Source organism: Triticum aestivum, chromosome 2B (genome assembly GCF_018294505.1).
Source record: "Triticum aestivum cultivar Chinese Spring chromosome 2B, IWGSC CS RefSeq v2.1, whole genome shotgun sequence".
In the NCBI taxonomy this organism is placed as follows: Eukaryota; Viridiplantae; Streptophyta; class Magnoliopsida; order Poales; family Poaceae; genus Triticum; species Triticum aestivum.
Genome location: NC_057798.1, coordinates 659,194,485 through 659,216,294, shown reverse-complemented (window position 1 = coordinate 659,216,294; position 21,810 = coordinate 659,194,485). Strand labels below are relative to the sequence as shown.

Here is a 21,810-nt window from a genome sequence, read left to right as displayed (position 1 = left end):
GTTTAGCATGTTGTGCTTAACATGCTTCTCGATGTACCTACACAGGAAAATTCTCGGAACGACTGCTGTTTTCCATCGAGGTTAGTTTCATCCCATGGCTTATATATGCTCACTGTTCAAGATATCGGTAGCTGGTACCATATAGGTCGAGGGCTGATAAGGGACTAATCGGTGAATTGGACTTTAACTGAATATATCTTCAACCCATTTATCGTTAGGTTAACTAGGTCCATGTGTACTATATCTGAGGCTACATAGCAACATGCATTGTACTTAATGTCTACATATGCAATCCTAGGCTACATAGCAACAAGGAAGAGTGTTACCTTAATGTTCTGATGATGTCTAGATATACGTAGAAGAGCAGCAGCAACAACAACAATAACACAGCCCTGTTTGGATACTCAACTTAGCTAGAGGTTAGAGTTAGTTTCTAGCTCATGACTAACCCTGAACTAACTCTATCCAAAGAAGTGTTTGGATGACAGGGTTAGATACTTAGATTGACAATAAATGCACTAGGAGAACTAGCTCCAATTAGCACGTCTTGGGTTGGATAGTTTTTTGGGTGGTTTATAGATGCAACTAGCTCAAACTAGCCCTCCTGTTTAGATATACTTTAGGGCTATTTGAGCCCGAACTAGCTCAAACTAACTCTAACCCATGGATATAGCAGTAGTTAATCAGCAGATAATTTGTAAGGATGCAATAAACTCCTTCCGGCCCATAATATAAGATGTTAATTCATCTAATATGTTAGTATATTGGATGTTATAAGATATTATAAAAGAGTGTTGTACTACATCATTGTGTAATTGGTGTTTACCTTCTAATATTAACTTGGTGCTTTTAGGTACATATGTCATTGGTAAAGATCCGCGCTTCGACCCTTTCTGCGTATGAGGAAATGAGATATCGATGAACCAGCATCAAGTGAGGAAGCTGATAAATATTGTTAGTAAAATGGGTCAAAAGATGGCAATTAAACTATTTGTTTACACTTTATCCAATACAATAGCAAACTGTAGGATTGTAAGTAAGAACTTTGCAGCCTTCTTTTTACTGCCCATATAATGAGCTGTGTTAGATGACAATGTCTATATCTTTTTTTCCTTTGCAGTGGTTCCCAAAGCAGTTTACTCAAGATTACCTCTCAAACTACATGATTGGTGGGAATGCAAAGGTTAAAGTATTTCTACCAGAATACGATGACTATCTAGATGTTTTCATGAAGATCGTGAAGGATGGGCGATCGGCCATCACAATGGGTTGGACTAGAGTCGTGCGTGCCTTCTGCATGGAGGAGGGCACAATATGGGCATTCTTCTTCATCTTGTTCAACAACCAAAATGTATTTCGCCTCTTTCTTTACCGTCTTTAATAGTACAAGTATACAACTGTGGTTCATCATTCTTTATTTGGTTCTTATGTAATTCTTGATATGTACCTATGAATCAAATAATGCATTGGTTGTCTGAACCTGATGGATATGAATAAAGCTATAGCATACATTCAAATTCAACTTCAAATCCGGTACAATTTGATATAGCACCAATTAAATTATGGTGAAATTACGCTCTCCAGGTCGGTATGGCACACGCGCGTGCTAAAACACAACCGTTTGCGATATACACCATAATCCGAGACGGTTCACAGAGAGGAAACATGTGCAAGCGTGCACACACTTGCCATTTGCAAAGTGTGTGCGATGTCAGACAATATCACAGATGGTGCGGGCTAACTAAACGTCTGTGATAGTTGCCTTATCGTACACAATTCGCAACCATGAACTGTTTGTGATGAAGTATGCATCATAAATGTTGCACCACAGAATAGCGTGTGCGATAGTTGTCGTGTACGACGATGTTACGACGGTCCGACGTTTCGTAATCCTATCCGACACTCGTACAACGATTAGCTAATCTTCTTAATTAGTTATCGCATACGGTTTGGGAAAATAAAATGTGTGTGATTGTATACTTATCATACACGTTCTATAATAGTGAACCATTTGTGATGGGCCGCGCATCGTAAACGTAGCACCACAGAATACCGACTGTGATGGCAATGCGAGCACAAACAAGTAGGAGTACTGTATATGCATCTTGGCTCCCTATCCCCGGCGGTTTCTAGGTCGTGTGGGAAGGACCCCCCTATCGCCCACACTCACTTGGCGACAGTTCCAAATGTCGTCGCGGAAAGGGGTTAAAAACCGTTTGTATAGCACCGATGCGTACCAGTGCTAGATCAGTTGGAGCGCGAAGAAAGTTCGACTACATCAACCGCGTTGTGAAACGCTTCTACTTACGGTTTACGGGGGTATGTAGACACACTCTCCCCACTCGTTGCTATGCATCTCCATGGATAGATCTTGCGTGTGCGTAGAATTTTTTTTGTTTTCCATGCAACGTTTCCCAAGAGAAATCGGGAGGTAGCTATCAAAGAAGCCAAGTCAAACCTACAAGCTCCCCAATGCATGAAATATTTTTAATTTTAACACCAATTGTAACTCTTAGCAGTCAGCACCACACACACTCACACAATGTCTACACCCTAGACGCCTCCCTATTGACGGGAACAATACCTCTCACTAAAAGAATATTTTGGATCAATAAGACACCAAAGCGTCAAATTTGAGATTTGATCAATGGTGTCTCGGCTGCCACCTCTCTGTTGACCACCGAACCACTGGTTGGTTTTCTGTGACGGGAGAAATATTTCATTTTTGGGGGGAAATTCTAAATCTGTTCATCTTCAATAATGACAGTACAACAAATACCAAAAATAATAATAATTGCACCCAGATTTGTAGACCACCTAGAGAAGATTACAAGCACTAAAGTGAGCCAAAGGCGCACCACAGTCAACACCCCTTCCTTGTCGGAGCCGGGCAAAACTTATTGTAGTAGACGGCGGGAAGTCGTCGTTCTAAGGCCCTATAGGACCAGTGCACCAAAACGGCAATCGCTGTCGATGAAGAGAATCATAGATAGGAATGATCCAACCTGGAAACACACGAACATGAACGAACGAAGATCGAATCCAAGCAGATCCACCAAAGTCAACCACCAACCGAATCCCACAAAATCCGCCGGAGACACACCTCCACACGCCCTCTGAGGATGCTAGACGCACCATTGGGATGAGGCCTAGGCAAGGAGAACCTTATTCCATCTTCACTCAACCGCCATGGTCTCACCTTTCTGAACAGGACACGAACCCTACCAAAACTAAAAAACTAAATATGGAGCCCTCCCACTGAAAGGTTCAAGATCCATCGTGCCCCCATGGTCCCAAGGCCACGGGAGATGAGGCAGATCGGCGATACCGTCGACGGGAGACTGAAACCCTAGCTACCTTTTCCCTTGGGAGGAGAGAAGAAATCGAAGTAGCACAGACATGAAATCGACAGAATCTAAGCGTTCCACCTAAAAATATCAATATCATGCATACTAGCAAGAAGATACTTCCTCCATCTCTTAGTAAGTGTCTCAACTTTATGTCAACTTTAGTACAAGTTGGACTAAAGTTGAGACATTTATTTTGAAACGGAAGGAGTACTACTTAAGCAAAAAAATCAGTGTCGGAAGAATAATACTTTTGATAGTGTTATTTGACCAATGTCAGCTGGGAGGAGGATGGCAAGCAAACGCGTTTTCCTGATAGTTTTAGTTGCTTTGCAAGATCAAACAGTGAGAGTTTTAGAAAAAATGTATTTTTATGAAAAAAATTGTTATGTTGTTCTGAAGAAGTTCTCATCCCCTCACAACTAAAGCTGCCAGTGAAATCGTCCAAAATGCCACCCCTTCCCAATAAACTTTCATCAACTAAAATGGTCCAAAACTTTTTGTATGTGATAATGTGGCTTTCCATGAATCCCATCTTTTAAGGGCATCTCCAACACTGACCCTCAAACCGCCTGCATAGGTCTAGACCATGCGGTCCAGACGTGTTGTGCCATCCAAAGCGGGCCTGTATCGATTCGCTCAGCGGTCTGAACGCACATTCTCAAATTAGAAGCAAAGATGGGGGGCTTTGGGGAGTTCGGATAGCAGCCACGTTGGACTCTGACACCCCCGGCCCACTAAATCCCCACTCCCGGTCCCATTTTTTTCAATCCTCCCATTCCCCCCTTGATTTGCATCCGTACCCTCCTCCTCTAACGCCACCGATGTACCTCTCTGGCTGGCACACAGGCATTGACGGACCTCCACAACCAGCACTGACACGCCCGCTCGCCTTTTACGACGGCGTCGTCCACCCAGGACCCGTCCGTAGACAGGTACTCCCCGTCCCCCTTGTCGTCGTCATCCATGGCGGACACCATGCCCGGTAGGTGTTCGGTCAAATGTCATTGACCTTATTTTCAAATGCCAAGTCAATGTTTTAGAGTACGAAGGATGGTGGGGTACTCGACCATGGAGGATGAGTTTTTGTGCGATGTGTGGTTGGCCATATCCGTGGATTTCATAGGCAGGAGCAGAGAGGAGCTCTTCTAGCAACGCGCGCATGATTGTTTCACGTGTGAAGCACATTGCCCCCTACGACATGCACATCATCCATGATCGCAATGTGATGTCGTTATCATATCGATGGTACGCCATCCAGACCACAACACAAAGTTTGTGGCACGGTTGATATGTTGGAGGCAAGATGGCCATTGCGTGCGGCGGCCGAGGAGATCGTAAGTTTTGCTTCTTCTTGCTCAACTTGTTGATTTATTCATTCAATGTTGCTCTACACAATGTGCAGCCTGCACACGCTGTCGTGATGTACAACAGGATACAGGGACGGTCATTTATGCACATATACTGTTGGATGGAAATCAGAAGGCACTATGTGTGAGACGACATGATCGTTCATGAAAAACTTGTTGAACATCCGATTAATCTCATCGAATTTTGAACTATTGTTGTACTAGACTTATTTGCATGCTATGTGTGGATGATTTGTGCTATTTTCTATCCAAACTTTGATGAAATCCGCTATGTTTGCATGAACATCGTCCGGTTAGTTGAACCCGGCTTGAAATATATGCATGCAGCGTTCGATGGCCGGCTCCCTCATATGTATCCGTGTACTGATCTCCGTGTATGCGGACGGATGCCGGAGCAAATTTGGGTCAGCATTGAAGATGCCCTAAAAATGAAATTAAAGAAGGAAAGAATATAGATGCATGGATTATAGATGGTCAAACGGGCCGTGCTAAATGGGCTGGCCCGGTAGCACGGAGGAACGGCACGGCCTAGACGTGGCATGGCCCGGGCTAAACGGACCAGGCTCGGCACGCCATATGGGCCATGCCTGGGCCTGAAGGCTGGGCACGCGGGTCGGCACGACACGGCCCGTTTTTTTAGAATTTATATATGTGTGTGTTAAAAAATACAGCCCAATATACCTAAAAAACAGCCCAACAAATTGAAAATATGCAACCCAACCGTGCTAAGCGTGCCACGGGTCGGCCCGTTTATTAGCTGGGCCATGCCTGGGCTGGAGGACACACCACGTGGGCCGGGCTGAGCCGGCCCGGCTAATAATCGTGCCATGGCGGGCCGTGCCGTGCTAGGCCCGATTAGGGTGGGCCAGGCCGTTCCGGCCGGCACGTTTGGCCAGGTCTGGCATGGACTGTCAAAAAAAGAAAGCGGGTTTTGCGAATACGCTTCTGCCGTCGATGCGTCTGTGGCTGACCCTCCTCGCCGCTCGACCCGGCACGAGGCACAGCTCACAGTCACAGGGGATGAGGAGATGAGCGAGAGCTGCTAGGAGGAGCGACACCACCACATGGCTCCTCCTCAGTGCGCCGTCTCGTCGCCGCCCGCCCCCACCAATGCCGCCAATGCCGCCGCCGCCGCCGCCGGCGGCGGAGGCAAGGGCAGGACGCAACTGGCGGTGGCGCAGGTGAAGAAGCTCTGCAAGCAGGGGCGGCTCGAGCAGGCGCGGCGGCTGCTGCTGGACGCGCTGCCGCGCCCGCCCCCGACGCTGCTCTGCAACGTGCTCCTCATCGCCTACGTCGCCGCCGCGCTCCCGGACCACGCGCTCCGCCTCTACGCGCTCCTCAACCACGCCGCGCGCCCCGCGCCCCGCTCCGACCACTACACCTACTCCTGCGCGCTCACCGCCTGCGCCCGCTCCCGCCGCCTGCGCCTCGGGAGGTCCGTCCACGCGCACCTCCTCCGCCGCGCCCGCTCGCTCCCGGACACCGCCGTCCTCCGCAACTCGCTGCTCAACCTCTACGCCTCCTGCGCGAGGTACTGCCACGGCGGCGTCGACGTCGTCCGCAGGCTGTTCGACGCAATGCCGAAGAAGAACGTCGTTTCGTGGAACACCCTGTTTGGCTGGTACGTCAAGACCGGGCGCCCCGATGAAGCCCTGGAGATGTTCGTGCGCATGCTGGAGGACGGTGTCAGGCCTACGCCGGTCAGCTTCGTGAATGTCTTCCCGGCTGCGGGGAGCGGCGATCCCAGCTGGCCATTCTTGCTCTATGGTTTGCTGATAAAGCATGGGGTGGAGTATGTCAATGATCTCTTCGTTGTCAGCTCAGCGATCGGCATGTTCTCTGAGATTGGCGATGTGCGGACAGCTCGGATGGTGTTTGACCGTGCTGCCAAGAAGAACATTGAGGTTTGGAACACGATGATCACTGGGTACGTGCAGAATGGGCAGTTTTCTGAAGCCATGGATCTCTTTATCCAGATACTGGGGTCAAAAGAGGTTCCATCAGATGTTGTGACTTTCTTGTCAGCCGTCACAGCGGCCTCGCAGTCACAAGATGTCAGGCTGGGTCAGCAACTGCATGGCTACTTGATGAAAGGAATGCACAGCACACTGCCTGTGATACTGGGTAATGCGCTTGTCGTGATGTACTCGAGATGCGGCGATGTCCAAACTGCATTTGAACTGTTTGATCGAGTGCCAGAGAAGGACATTGTTTCCTGGAACACCATGATCACTGCTTTTGTCCAAAATGATTTTGACTTGGAGGGCCTGTTGCTCGTTTATGAGATGCAGAAATCAGGTTTCATTCCTGATACCGTGACATTGACTGCAGTGCTGTCTGCAGCATCAAATACAGGAGACCTTCAGATTGGTAAACAGTCGCATGGGTATCTCATCAGGCATGGCATTGAGGGCGAAGGCTTGGAGAGCTATCTGATAGACATGTACTCCAAGTCTGGCCGCATAGACATGGCTCAGAGAGTATTTGATGGCTATGGGAATAACAGAGATGAAGTCACTTGGAATGCCATGATAGCAGGATACACACAGGGTGGCCAGCCTGAACAGGCAGTCTTAGCATTCCGGGCGATGATTGAGGCAGGTGTAGAGCCTACTTCAGTGACACTTGCTTCAGTACTTCCTGCGTGTGACCCCGTTGGAGGGGGTGTATGTGCAGGGAAGCAGATACATAGTTTTGCGCTGCGCCATTCTCTGGATACCAATGTCTTTGTAGGTACAGCTCTTGTTGACATGTACTCCAAGTGTGGGGAGATTTCTGCTGCAGAGAATGTCTTTGGTGGCATGACTGAGAAGACCACTGTCACCTATACGACAATGATCTCCGGTCTTGGCCAGCACGGTTACGGCGAAAGAGCACTATCCCTCTTCTACTCGATGCGAGACAAGGGCTTAAAGCCTGACGCCGTGACCTTCCTGGCTGCCATTTCAGCATGTAATTACTCTGGATTCGTCGACGAAGGTCTTTCTTTGTACAGGTCAATGGAAACATTTGGGCTTTTAGCTACCCCTCAGCACCACTGCTGTATTGTGGACTTGTTGGCTAAAGCCGGGAGGGTGGACGAAGCATACGACTTTGTAGAAAGCCTGGGTGAGGATGGGAACTTCATCGCCATCTGGGGATCGCTTCTGGCATCCTGCAAAGTGCAAGGCAAGATGGAGTTGGCAGCATGGGCGACTGAGAAGGTGCTCAACATTGAGAAGCAGTATGGTCATGCAGGCTACAATGTTTTGCTGTCGCAGCTATTTGCTGCTGAAGGTAACTGGAGTAGCGCTGATAGTCTGAGAAAGGAGATGAGATTGAGGGGGGTGAGGAAAGAGGTGGGTTCTAGTTGGATCAAAGTCCAGACTGCAGCATTGCAGGACAGATCTGTGGAGAGGAACCAAAAGCAAAATTTCCCCGAAAATGAGCACGTGTTCTCGATGCTGGATGGGGATACTTGCAGTACAGGCGCAATCATTTAACAGTTTAAGTACTTATGGCACGGATAGATTGCAGATTTGTTGATATCTGGAGATTAGAAGGTGGTGATTAGCTCATACTGTCAAGGATCAGAGCTCCTGTTACCTGCACTTATGTCATGATTTGCCTTCTCCCAGAATACAGCTCCTTTGGAGTCTTTCACTGGATGAAACATGAAAAGATCCCCAGCCTGCGGGGATGCCGCGATGGTCAAAAGGTGAACAAGTGCATCGAGACAACATCTATGCTTCCATCGCAATGAAGCAAGTTGCGATCAATATCCGCATCCATCGGAACGAAACAAGATGTTGAGATCGAGACCATATGATCTACTGGATGAAGAACCAGCTGCAGCGTAGACAGTGTTACTTCTAAGACCTGACATGTGAGTACGCCATTGTTAATGAAGTGTACATCAATTTTTTGTTCATACTTGTTGCTACTGAGACGCTGTAAACATTCGGAAAACATTCATGTAAAATGTTAACTAAAGAAAATTATCACAAGGTTATACTTATACAGCCAACTTAATGATGTAAATGTTTCTTCAGCATTCTAGATATGAAAGTAATATCTTAAATTAAGATCACATGATTACCCAGCTTGCACTCCATTATTTGTTCTCTGTACTAAATATTTGGAATCACTCAGATCAAGGTAAGCAAATTACTACAAGCCTCAAACGTACAGCCTGAAGTATCCCCATGATATAGCTGCAGAGAACAGTAGCTCTAATCCGTCAACAAAACCAGCAAAAAAACTGAAACGTCAGAGATACAGCAAAGCACTCAAGTTCAAATGAAACATTGAGCAAAAGAACCCAGCAGTGAAAGAATCATTTTGAACTAAAACCATGACAAGAATTATGGAACAGAGGGAGTAGCATTTAGTTCCAGAATAACATTGACATGATATCATTGAATTCCACAACGATATCAACAATATGAGAATAAATGGTGATCACTGTAGTTGTACAAATACAACAAAAATATCTCAACTGGATAAATCAGGCCTCCGGGTGGCAAATTACATGACTCATTTGAGAATTTCAGACTCAAACTTAGTTCGCTACAAGATACAAAACTTGCTGGAATGGTGACACTATCTATTGGTTTGCTCAAATATGCTTCAGCTGACTTTCCTTAGTTGGAGTGGTTCAGTCCTATGAAACATCACCCACCAGATCACCAGCCTGTGATTGGTGATAATGAATTCGCCAATGGTGTAGCAGGTAATGTTCAAGATCTTATCCTTAATCCAATGTTGATATCTTACTTGCTCTGTGAATCACAAAATTGCCCATATTCACATTCACAAAGACCCATCCTCACCTGAAATTTTAATTCAGAAAGGGATGAGTAAACCAGCCACATCAAATACCTTTTAGTGTGGTATATAATGATGACAATTGACAGCAGACCTTTCGTAAAGTGAAGGAAACCCTTCGCGAATTTCTTTTAATGACTTGACCAGCCACGTCATCAACCTACAAGGATCACATTACAACTATTATACAATGTTGCATCATTTGGTATTAAATACGGAGTAGAACAGAAGAATTGTCAAAAATGTATGGTTAAAAGTTGATATTTATCCAACATATACAGGCTTCCTGTGAAGAAAAAATACTCCCTCCGTTCGTTTTTATAAGGCGTTTCAGACAGCTGGGTTTGAGCTGTTTAGTACACTGTCCGAATTTGCTAAAACGTCTTATATAAGTGAACAGAGGGAGTAGTTAATTTATGCAACTTGCAGTTGAAGTACCATGTGTGAAATACTGTTTAAAGCAGGAGTAAGACGAGTTAATTAGTTGGCACTTACATTTGTATTATTGTATGGCAACGATATGTTTAGAGGAACAAAATATTAACTTAAACATCAAATACCTTATGGTGTGGTATATAGTGATGCCAAGCATATCGGCCTTCTCCAGACATGAGTAACATTGACCTAGGAGGTAGAAATACAGCTTTCCGCGTGCATTGTGGATCTTGGATACTACCTTCATCAGCTCCACTGACCACACTTGGAGCACGCCAACTGCCTTTCGGGTATTGTCTGAACTCCATAATGCAAGGTCCAGCCAAAGAAAGACTAAAAATCATTTCTTCGAATGCTGAGTGTGTGTCTATGTGTGGAGACAAACCTACACCACAAGGATATTCATTTACCTGTAAGCACAATCAGGTTAGTTCTACCACTGGTTGTCAAGAGCTAATACTGTTAGCGATAGATAAATAAGAAAAGAAATCCGTAATTAGGCCGTACCAAATCAACAAACAGGAAATTTAAGCTACAGCTGTAATATACAATGGAAACCAAAACAGTGGTAGAAATGTGGAAACTTACCGTCAATTGATCCACCAGTTTGCCAGTACAATTCTTGACACCAGGGAATGTCACAATTTTGTCGAGGACTTTTGAAACAAAAGATGGCAACTCACCCAAGAACTGCTTCGAATCAACATTCCTGGTCTGTAAAGTCAACAAAACCTCGTTACAATGTAACTTTGAGCAGCCTTCACATCAAGATTTGATGATTAAAGGTAATGAGTGGGAGTGGCAAAGGAGATATGAACTGTGGAAAGTTGTTCATAGTACATCATCCCTCTCTACAGAAAGAAGTTAGTTGACTGCATATGGTTTCATGGTAAAACTTCATAAAGCATTCTTCTTTTGTCCAATTTTCGTTCTGTACACCGACATTTTTTTTTCTTCTGCTCTACATTTGTACACTGGAATAAGAGTTGCCAAAATGGCACTAACAGTGTGAAGGGCCATGACAGGTTAGCACTGATGTTGCAGAGCTGACAAAATCAGGCAAAATGCAATTGACATTTTTGAGTGAGTGCCTTTTTCATTTTGTACTGAAGAAAGAATTATATCCTCTGGAAAGTATATGAACTTATATTGTACAAAAAGAACTGACAGTGCGAACTTATTTTAGTACTACTAAACGTAACCAATCTGACTGATTGCAGAAGGGCAAATAGAGTTGCGGAGAGAAGAACAATCTGGATGGTCATATACTTACAAGGTCGAACTTACTTCATACAGAAACTCATAACCGTAATGCTGAACTCGCCTTTTCGCCAACCTTTTCCACGGCCTACTGTCCACAGCAGCAAGTAGCTCCTGCAGAAGATACAAAATTACAGACGCTACTCAACCCAAATTTATTAGCAGCAAGCAAGCCGCCAATGGAAGACAACCTAGCTGCGACTCCAGTCCACCGACCTGTTCCTCGGCGGCGGTGACGAACTCCTGGACCAAGTGAATGCCCGGGATGCCGAGCTCCGACGAGGAGAGGGCCACCGGGGGAGCGGAGACGGCGACGGCGGCCTTGGGCGGGGCGGGCACCGAGTAGCGTATGTGCAGCACGCGCCCGGAGAGGCGGCCGCAGGGGCGCCCGTGGAGCGCGGCCATCGCGGCCCCCGCGGCGGCGGGCTCGCGGAACCGGACGATGACGCGCGCGCCGCTGTCGTCGGCGGCGCTGACCCCCTCGACCTCCCCGAAGGCGCCGAAGGCCGCGGCGACGTCGTCGTGGGTCAGCCCCACCGCCGGCCCGCAGTTGGCCACGTACAGGACGGCGCTGGGAGCGGGAAGCGCGGCTGTGTCCTCGGCGACGGGCGGCGGGCGCGTGTACCCAGACTTCGCCATCTGCGGCGTCGCGCCGCGGCAGCCGGAGATCGAGTTGGGGGTGGAGGGAGGGGGAAGCGAGCACGCGGGCAGCAGTGGCGACGCGGCGGCAGTCGTGACTCGTGTCGCAGCTTTTCCTTTTCCCCGCGCGACGGCCCAGTTTCGGCCGTTTTGCTCAGGGTGTTACATAAACCGGAATTTCATACAGAACCTAAGTTCGCAAAAGCATCACGAGAAATGGCTCGATCTCGTAGAGCACAGGGATAGTTCCCACATTCCAAACACAACCGCGGAACTTCAACAAGATGTCTCAGAAGGGGAATTTCGGTCTATTTGGCGCCCTTGAATTTCACTGGAAAGTTTTCAGTTTCTGTAGGTATCAAGGAAAAACTCCCAAGGTTTGCGGACCCCAAGCGTATGCGAGCACCAAGGCAATGGCATTGCAACAGTGAGAGCAATGAACAGTTAAAAACAATGTAGAATCTGGGATAGTTGTAACTCTAAGGCAGCGCTGAGTCTGGATTCCTAAGGCTCGAAAGGCTTCACCAAGTGAACACAACCAGATAATGCTGTAACGATCGATTCTATTATATATCATAGAGTTCAAGACTGTCTTCACAATCAGGGACCCAATGGAGCAACGCAAATGCAGCAACATTGCAGGAAAGAAAAAGAAAACCAATAGCCAGAACCATTGCAACTCCGGTTTCGCCAGTACAAATAATTTATCCCGGCAATGAATGGCATTCCTCCGAGTCCACACTAAAATATGCTCCCATAATCTTTTCTGGGAAGGGACGAGGGTAGCCCGCCCGTCGTAAACGGATGCACGCCTGTTCCTCCTGCGCAAATTAGGACAACTTGGTTAAGAATACCAAAAGAAAGGTGCTTCTCTACTCTGCTAAAAGAGCAAGTAAATTACCCCAGGGCACTCCCTCGCCCATGCCATAGGGAGGCCATGCAGGCTGCCCACTTTGGTGACTCCCCATCGGTGGCCGCATGTGACTGTTAGTTGGCTGGTTGTATCTCGGTTGTAGAAATTGATGTCCATGGCGACCCCGGAGACTTTGCTGAGGATAATTCGGAGGGTTGAAACCACCGTAACTGATTGGAACAGTAGGACGGGTGCCCCTCCCATGCGAGCCTGAGTGCAGTTGTTGACCTGCTCCATAGCTAAGAAGCGAAAGAAAAGTAATTAGTTGCCATAACTTGGAAAGGAGCAGATCATATGACGTGGATTGTTATGTCTTGATTCTTGAACTGAAAGACCGATCTTGTGAAGCAAAAAAAAGGGACATCTCAAGATATTCTGTCAGGTGGGTTCTTGTTTTGACGAAAACTCATTAACAAATTTAGAACACAATACCTTTGGCTTGTCGGTAAAGGGTTTGAGCTTGCAAAGTTGTGGCTTTGGGCACGGGTTGATCTCGCAGATCCGCCTGGCTGACAAGTTGCATCCCTAAGATGAAGGTTGCTGCTTAAATCAGCTGACAATGAATTGTCTTCTTGCAATAGTGACTCATCACTGCAAAATAGGACAGTGTAACCATTTACATTCAGACGAACTTTACAGGAAGCAATTTGAGCACACAATTCCTTACCTATAATTAGGATCCCAATCAGAAGGATCAAGTATTGATGGAGCTGATGTATCCGGTAATACGTCAAATGAGGGCAAAGGTGGAGCATTATGTGAATTATATGCTTGGGAAGGCCCATGACTAGAAGAAGCCTCCACGGAAAAACCACTCCTGGAAGCTATTTGCGGTCTCCAACTAGAATGACCAGAACTAGGTAATGAGTGCTGAGAGTAGCCAGCATGTCCGCGAATATAGGCATCCGAATGACTAAAACTGACACCATCTCCATGTCGTCCTTGTCCATGCTGAGATGCATATTCATGTGGTGGCATCGGCATGTTCTTCCTCTTGCTGTATTGGCCTAGTGGTGCAGCTTTTCCCAATGGGGAGCCATGAATGCCTCCACTAGCAGGAGAACCAGAGCCATGCTTCCCAGTAGAATTAGGCGGGGTATGCATCTGGTAGTTTGGTGGGGTAAATTGTGATGGACTGGCACCAAGAGACATAGGCCCCATACCTCCAGGGCTCAATCGAATGCCTCTATCGTAAGAGAGACGAGGTCTCAGCCTAATATCTGGACTAGAGCTAACATGTGAAAATCCAGAAGGACCTAATGGGGAGTAATACATGTTACCATTATTAACATCACCATAGCTTCCATAGCTGCTAGCAAGACCAGCATTGCCAGCATAGCTACCATGGCTACCAAGGCTTCCATAACTACTCCCATAAGAAAAAGGCACTTTTGGAGGATAGGGGTTAGGAGGTAGACATCTGTTCGCACTTCCAACCTAAAAAAAATTAAAACACAGGACATTTCAGTTCTAATGGACAAGAAAGATACTATAGGATTATAATTCTGCAAATTTAACTCAGGAGCAACATAAGAGAGTAGTTATCACCTGAGGGGAAAGACCTGCAACTAACCAGTGACCTCCTCCTGGATTGTGATCAACTGCTGCAGCATGAGCAACAGGCTACAACACAAATCAATAACAGGATAGGCTTGAGAAAGAAAGAAAGATTGAATGAATGTGTTTACAAGCTAAAACTAAACTGTGTTTTAGTTAAGGTAGAAAGCTATCTTATACTCCCTCCGTTCCAAAATAGATGACCCAACTTTATATTTTGGAACGGAGGGAGTATCTACTAAGATCAATGATGCAACCTGTAGAACAACACTAGTGTACACAGGGAGCATTTTGCATATTGATAGGTTTGTCGATTAGTGTATGTCTGTATGAGAGAGACAGGAAATTAAGTTAACTATCTGCAGACCATTGGTCATTACCCTCAACGAGGCAATATGCCAATCTCTACCTAATAATAAAGCACGTAGGGTTTCTGCCCATCCGTCGCGCCAATTTGCAAAAAAGCCCCTACATTCTCATGAAATCAACCCGCAGTCCGGATTTAAGTCACACCGAACCGTTATTTTACAGTTTTTCGAAAAAAACCCTGACTTTTTAGGTATTCCATCCGCGGATCATATTTAAGTCAAACAAATGCTTTTCTAAACCATCCATATCTTTTAAACCGTAACTCCGATTTAAACATGTTATATATGAAATTTGATTAGAAAAATATGTAGAATATGAATATAAGATTATTTTAACCTGTTAAGTATTTATAAATATTATTTTGGAAGATATTTAATTCAAACAAATGGTTTTCTAAATTATACGTATCTTTTAAACTGTAACTCCGATTTTAATATGTTATATATGAAATTTGATTAGAAAAATGTGCGAAATCTGAATATGATGTTAATTTTACGTGTTAAACATTTTTAAATATTGTTTTGGAAGCAAACTTATAACTATAGCGCACGATCCATTGTTCTTTCATACAGGCGGCGATCCGGATTGAAAATAAACACCCACTATAATCATATAGGGAAAAGAAAATATCGAGAACTACACATGCATACCTCTGAATACGTCGCAGGGGAAAACAACAGATTTCTCATCGCGAGTGTGAGAGAAAGCGAGAGAGAGAGGGAGAGGGAGGAGAGAGGGAGAGAGAGACGTCTTAGGATTAACCACATTCTAACACGTTTTGGTTTGTGTGAACACTAAGGCCACCGCCGGCGAGGGTGAGAAGAAGGATAAGCGGCAACACAAATATGATGCGTCGCTAAAATAAAGGAGATGGGCCTATTGTGGTCTTGAGTGATGGTTGTTCTGTTAAGAGTGTGTGTTGTGTTTTTTGTCCCGTTGCAACGCACGGGCTCTTTTGCTAGTAAAAATCAAGAGGCGATGATAAGTTTATTTGTCACAGCCTAATATTATTTTTATGAAAATATACTTGTTATTCCTCCTAAGATAGATAATTTCAAACCCCAAAGCAGAAGCACATCATCTAGCTTAATTTCAATTTCCTTCTTTGATAAATACGAAGTTAAGACACTCGAAGTAAAACCATACTCACAATTCTTGGAGTCTCAGAGACAGGCTCATATGGACCAGTAAAAGGTTCGCCTGTAATGAATGGATGGCCTGACGCCTGAAATAAGATTGTACAAATTATGTCCTTGCACATGGGTCTGAATTATGTAAGATTACCAACTTGTACGTAAGAATAAATTGTGTTTTCATGAGTAAAAAATAACCTGACATAATAGACTCTAATGAGATTCAAAATATTGAAGTCCCAACCTTTACATAAAGGCCAAGGCAATACAATTGCACAACTAGCATGGGAATACCTGAAATGGCGACCATCGCTTATTTGGATCAAATTCAAGAAGTCCCCTCAAGAAATCAACTAACAGCACGCGGTCTGCTTTTTCTGTCTCTGAATCAAAATGCAACACCTGAGAACATAATATCAAACTTGCAAGTTGTACTCTAAGAGCTCTATTCTGCAGATTCAAGATAGTTGTACTCTAATACCAAGCCCAAATTGAAGCAAATATTCCTACAATGCCTATACTCCGTAGTCCATACTAATGACCACTAACCCTGAGCTAAGTTGCATCTAGTTTATCGTTCGTGTTACTGATCGAAAGCAGCACAGCAACGCCTAAAAGGATAACCTTTATAGGGGCGAAATGCATTGCTTTCAAAAGACGAAATTACAACTCAAGAGGGACACCAGCATGTATGGCAAATTAAAAGAACTATACTGACAGGGAGCAGATTGAAAGGGCTCCCTCTAGTTCCCCAAAACATGTCATTTCAGATACTAGCAGTCTAAAAACACAACTTTGACTACCAAGTTTTATCATAATATTCAAAAAGCCTGACAAAACTACAATTTACTGAAGCACATTTGATAAATAAGTTACACATGTGATTTCCCAAAATCCGATCAACATATTTATAAAGATAACAGTAGTAAACTCTCAAAAGTTTGACTGCAGCTATGTCGAAAGTGACATGTTGCGAACAGGAGGAAGTATCAACGAGTACATATGGTACTGATCTGAAGCCTATTCTAAACAACAGCTAAGAAGCCAAAATCTTATTCACAGAACTAAGGAGACGACAAAAAGACAAACCTGGCAACTTTGTATTGTCCCAAGGATAGGTATATATTAGTTGGTCCAACCTTTGCTGTGGGAAGTACCACTTCCCTAATTTCGGCCTTTTGGTCTCCCTCTGGTATAGATAGTAAGGCAGAGCATGAAGATAGTCTATAATACGACAGAAATCAATGTTATGTTGTGGAACCACAAGAAACTTACCCCCTCAACCTCGTCTTCACTTAACATTCTGTATGCAGTGCCAGGGCCATCATGTGCCCCAATACCCAGATAGCTACTTCCAACATGTTTAAAAAATTTAGCCGTATTCTTAGCTTCCCTTAGCAAGTCATCTGGTGGTTGCCCCCTATAAATGTTTTATTCAAAGGAACAAAAAAAAAACAAGCATTATAACATGGTAAAGCTCGCCTGTGTAAATTTCTTAACTGACCAGAAGAACTAAAAAGGGCAAGATTAACAACATTAAACTCAGCAGAGGCGTCTGCTTTAGCATGCTGACATACATAATACTCCCTCCGTTCCTAAATATTTGTCTTTCTAGAGATTTCAACAAGTGGCTACATACGGAGACAAATGAGTGAATCTACACTCTAAAATATGTCTATATACATCCGTATGTGGTAGTCCATTTGAAATCTCTAAAAAGACAAATATTTAGGAACGGAGGGAGTAGTATGTAGATACAGAACTAGAAGAGAAAATTATAGGTACAGGACCTACCCGAGAATCTTTAGCATACGCTTAAGCACATCATATTCTGATGCACCAGGAAATAAGGGTAGTCCTATAAACAGTTCGGCAACTATGCAACCGAATGACCACATATCAATCGCAGTAGTATATCTGTCACTGTTAAGGCTCACGTAATTTGAAAAGGCAAAAAGAACTTCATCAAAGAAATCATTGCTCTTTTTAATAAATCCTTCATCAAAGAAATGATTTCTCTTTTTAATAAATATAAAAGAGCATTCCAGAAAATGTTGAGCAAGATCCTTATGGTGAATGATATGCAACAACTTGCCCTGTATATAGGATACGGATAGCCAAGGAGAACTTCTGGAGACCTGTAATAGCGGCTCTAGCAAAAAGGAAGGGTCGAAGTCTTACTTTCAAATAACAAACATTACTTGAGTAAAAAAATAATTATTATTATGTTACAGAAGTTTAAAGAAACCTGGATGTATGAGTACACAGTTTTACCCTCCAGGCATGCTGATCCAAAATCGATAACTTTCACTGCTGCAGCTGTTTTTGCACTGTAAATTCATTGTACAACCTCAAGCAATAGTTAGCCAGAGAAAATACCATCCAAAACATAATAGTGCAAAATTCAATACTGATAGGGGCTACTCACGTCGGAGCTAAGAGGATATTTTCTGGTTTCAGATCGCAGTGAATGATGCCACCATCTCTCATCACTATCATGGCATCTAATATCTGAAAACATAAAACAAGATCAAGCAACAGGTACTAAGTTACTAGTTAATGGGAAATGCAGACTAAGACCATACCTGTTTTGAGAAGGCCTGTACAAATTGCACTTTCAATCCTCTTAAATGATTCCTTTTTAAAAGCTCATACCTATAATCTCGAAGTTCATAGTGCAGTCTGAACAAAACTAAAAAGGAATGAACCTACTACCAAAAAGGTCCTACAGAAGTAAACTTACAGATTTTGACCGAGCATTTCAAAGGCAATACACAGGTGATTTTGGAATGAGAGATAATCTAGCATTCGGACAATGTTGTGCTTATCATCAGGATCAAATTTCTGATTTAGCTGCAAGCATAGACAACTAAAATGGTGAGCTATCGCATATATTAATGAATGAAGTTCCTAATGGACCATCATACCGTTCTCAACAGTGAAACCTCCATGATGGCCTGCTGATAAAACGCGGGCTGGTTTTTTATAACCTTCACAGCAACATACTTGTTGGTTTCTGTGTCCCAGCATTTCACAACTTGGCCAAACGTGCCTTGGCCAAGCATTTCCTTGACAATGAACCTGAGTACCAAAATGAGAAAGAGGTAAAGTTCAATGATATGCTAGTCATGCTCAGCCGCAGCTTTCCAGACTCTCGGAAAAAGAAATGCTGAGACAGCCAACGCCGATTTATTAACAGAACTTCCGGGCGTGACATCAAAATTGGAAGCGCCGGTTCATCTAACTTAAATGCATATGAATAAGTATAATCTTCAATTACTTGTCAACAAAAATGCCGTAGCAAATTTCAAGATGAACATACTTGTTTATTGATCACTGATCAGGATGCATAAAGCCTATTTCATATAATTGATTCTGGAAGAGTAATACCACCCGCTATAATAGTCTACAAATTTATAAAGTAAAAGTGCACAGTGCACTAAAAAAATGGACAGGTAGATGAAACAAAGCTAATGGGGAAAAATTACCTCCGATTTGATGTCTTGTTAACCAACTCCAGGTTGACATACAATATGAGGTCCCAATTTGCATTGTCAACTCCATCATTGTGGGCTGGGGTCGAAGGATGGGTGAGAAAGCGCTTTGGGTTTAGTGTCTCTGAGTACTTAAACTCAGGGTGGCATCTTTCAAAAGTGTTAATGATGTCCGCCGTTAGCCTCGCAACGCACTACACGATAAGAAGTGTCAGCTGGCCGCTGAACGACAAAAGCATATGGAAGAAGAGTTGTAACAAATAAGTGAGACAGCATCTCCATGTCTCGATATGGTAATACGAATCGTTTATAGCGCATACAAACAAACTAGTGAGAATATTTGCCCATAAATGTTGCTTAAAAGTGCATGGATGATGTCTTGTTCAAATGCGCGTCAAACTTGGAGAAGTTTACCTACAACATTGCTTAGCTGAACCCCGCAAAAAAAACATTGCTTAGCTGAACAGTGAGCACGATTGGGACTTAGGGGAATGCTGAAGTGGCTACAAATGAGTAGTGTACCTCAGAACATTCTTACTAGCTATGGGTACAATAGACGACGCTTGACAGGCAAACAGCGACACTATCTTCTATGAAACTCCAGCACTCTAATCCTGCTAGTTCATACAGACGAAACTAAAGAGCAGTTGACTAAACATGCTAGCAAGGAGCAACAGTGGTAATGGACTAGTGCTACGATGACCAGTTAAAAGCTACATCAGCATGGTAAGCTGAATTCAGCAACATCGAAGAGCTAACTCCTATGGCGACAGCAATTCGACGATCCGGAAGGAACAGATAGAGCAGAAGGAGGAGAATGAGGCGTACCGGTTTCCTCTTGACCCCATGAAGCTTGCTTATGCGTGCGGCAACGCCACTGCCCGACCCCGACGGCGACGGCTCAGCCGCCCCTGCCCCTGCGGCCGCGACGAAGGGCCGGAACACCGTGCCCTCGCTGGGCGCCCACGTCGGCGCCCCGCCCTTCCCCTGCCTGCCGCTCCCCTCCATACGCACGCGCGCGCGCTGACCGGCTAGCCTACTCCGAGGCCGCGCGGGGAGATCTCGCCCTCGCGGCCGACGTCCACCGCCACGCGCCCCCGACTCCGAGCCCGGCCCGAGTAGCGGCGACGATCACAGCATCCGCGGGAGCAGCCGAGCAGCCGCCGGAGGAGTCCAGCTCCATCCTAGGCTGCGTCCGCGGCGGCCATCCCCCCGGTCCCCCGGACGGGCAGTAATCCCGTGCTCCGGCAGCGGAACTGGGATCGGATTGGGATTCCGGGGGCGACCGACGGATTGGGCTCGGCAGGGTAGGGTTTTGTCCCGTTTGTTTAATTAATTACTGCAACAACGGCGGATGAAACGAAACAGAAATCGCGGGATGAAGAGAGCAGTGGGTGGGAGGAGGGAGGAAGAGGGTGGACTGGCTCCGGATTTTGGATCCCCGATTCGGCGCCCCGGAAACTAGGGATTCCGCTCGGAGGGAGGAAGGGAGGAAGGGGGGTGGCGAGCGAGCTGGCCCGACGGGGGGTGGATGGATTCCCTTCCGAAATTTCTTCTTCCTTCCCCGCTCGTGTTCCTCCGCCTCGGCTATTTTCCTTGGCTTTTCTTTTCTTTTCTTCTGCCCCCTGTTTTGTTTTGTTTTTGTTTTGTTTCCCGTGTGGAGAGAGGATATTGTGGGCGGGCGATGGTGATTAGGTGTTTGATTATCGACTACTACTCGTAGTTTATGGGAAGATAAGCACCAACCAACCTTCCCGTTTTTTGTTACTCTCCTACGTACTACTCTTGCTTGCTTATTCTATCCTGCTAGCTGACTGCGCTGGCCGTTGTTTTACATGCAGTAACCTCATTGTGGGTGTGTCTGCGGGTGGGCCTTACGTGTCATTGGTTAGCACGGGGGAGACGCGCGCGATGTATCCAACGGCGGGCGCGTGGTTGACAACGAAGGGGTGGATGCGTTGCCTGCCTGCCTGCTGGCCCCGCGCGTCACGACGTAGGGGCCGCGTGGTGTGCCCGTGGAGCCCGCGTGTCATTGGCGTGCGAGGTAGGCCTGCCTGTCCCGTCGTGGATTCTGCCGATAAAACTGTCCAGGTGACATCGTGCATTGTCCCGTGAACCCGGTCCAGGTGGCTCGTGGCATGCACATGCACCGTTTGTCCTTTTCCTCCCCCTTTTGGTTAGTTACAAGAAGGCGTAGACGAGATGGTGAGCGCCGCCGCCGTACCCATACGTCCACTCGACTGTGTTCAAAGTTGAATCAGTCAAACCCTTTTTCCGAAAATGATACAGATTTATTACTATCAAAGTTCATCGAAAGTACATGCACCTCAAACATAATAAAAGTTACATCGAGATTCTGAGACCACCAAACGACTACTACCACCATCAGAATGACACGGCGCTGTCACCGCTCCCATATCGGAGCCGGCTTGACCTTGTCGATGACAGCCAGGAAGTCTTCATGCACGTGCCCCTAAGGACCAACGT

General features: G+C 45.5%; 2 protein-coding genes across 4 annotated transcripts; one reads left to right on the top strand and one right to left on the bottom strand.

The window, feature by feature from the left end:
• The first annotated feature begins 5,696 nt into the window (after positions 1-5,696).
• On the top strand, positions 5,697-11,598 carry LOC123046540 (pentatricopeptide repeat-containing protein At3g22150, chloroplastic). 2 transcript variants are annotated; one of them, XR_006422405.1, is made up of 3 exons: positions 5,697-8,582; positions 10,984-11,041; positions 11,179-11,598. XR_006422405.1 is itself a non-coding variant. In XM_044469939.1 (1 exon), exon 1 carries the CDS (start codon positions 5,782-5,784, stop codon positions 8,197-8,199), a length of 2,418 nt encoding a protein of 805 aa, XP_044325874.1. In that variant the 5' UTR covers positions 5,697-5,781; the 3' UTR covers positions 8,200-8,639. The 2 variants fall into 2 exon arrangements, 1 of the variants encoding a protein (XP_044325874.1); XM_044469939.1 differs by lacking the exons at positions 10,984-11,041; positions 11,179-11,598 and having other exon boundaries at positions 5,697-8,639.
• On the bottom strand, positions 9,101-20,976 carry LOC123046538 (dual specificity protein kinase YAK1 homolog). Of its 2 annotated transcripts, XM_044469938.1 has the most exons (23): positions 20,152-20,976; positions 19,318-19,517; positions 18,757-18,910; positions 18,573-18,682; positions 18,415-18,484; positions 18,258-18,340; positions 18,078-18,159; positions 17,941-17,981; positions 17,624-17,746; positions 17,105-17,249; positions 16,919-17,018; positions 16,124-16,212; positions 15,847-15,921; positions 14,319-14,393; positions 13,438-14,207; positions 13,285-13,361; positions 12,759-13,009; positions 11,435-11,539; positions 11,246-11,332; positions 10,547-10,672; positions 10,084-10,368; positions 9,618-9,683; positions 9,101-9,528 (listed from the first exon to the last, which is right to left on the bottom strand). In XM_044469938.1, the coding sequence occupies exons 1-23, from the start codon at positions 20,329-20,331 to the stop codon at positions 9,469-9,471; spliced, it is 3,354 nt and encodes a 1,117-aa protein (XP_044325873.1). In that variant the 5' UTR covers positions 20,332-20,976; the 3' UTR covers positions 9,101-9,468. The 2 variants fall into 2 exon arrangements, with proteins under 2 accessions (XP_044325873.1, XP_044325872.1); XM_044469937.1 differs by lacking the exons at positions 9,101-9,528; positions 9,618-9,683; positions 10,084-10,368; ... (1 more) ...; positions 11,246-11,332; positions 11,435-11,539 and adding an exon at positions 12,401-12,678 and having other exon boundaries at positions 13,203-13,361; positions 20,152-20,962.
• Positions 20,977-21,810: the final 834 nt, after the last annotated feature.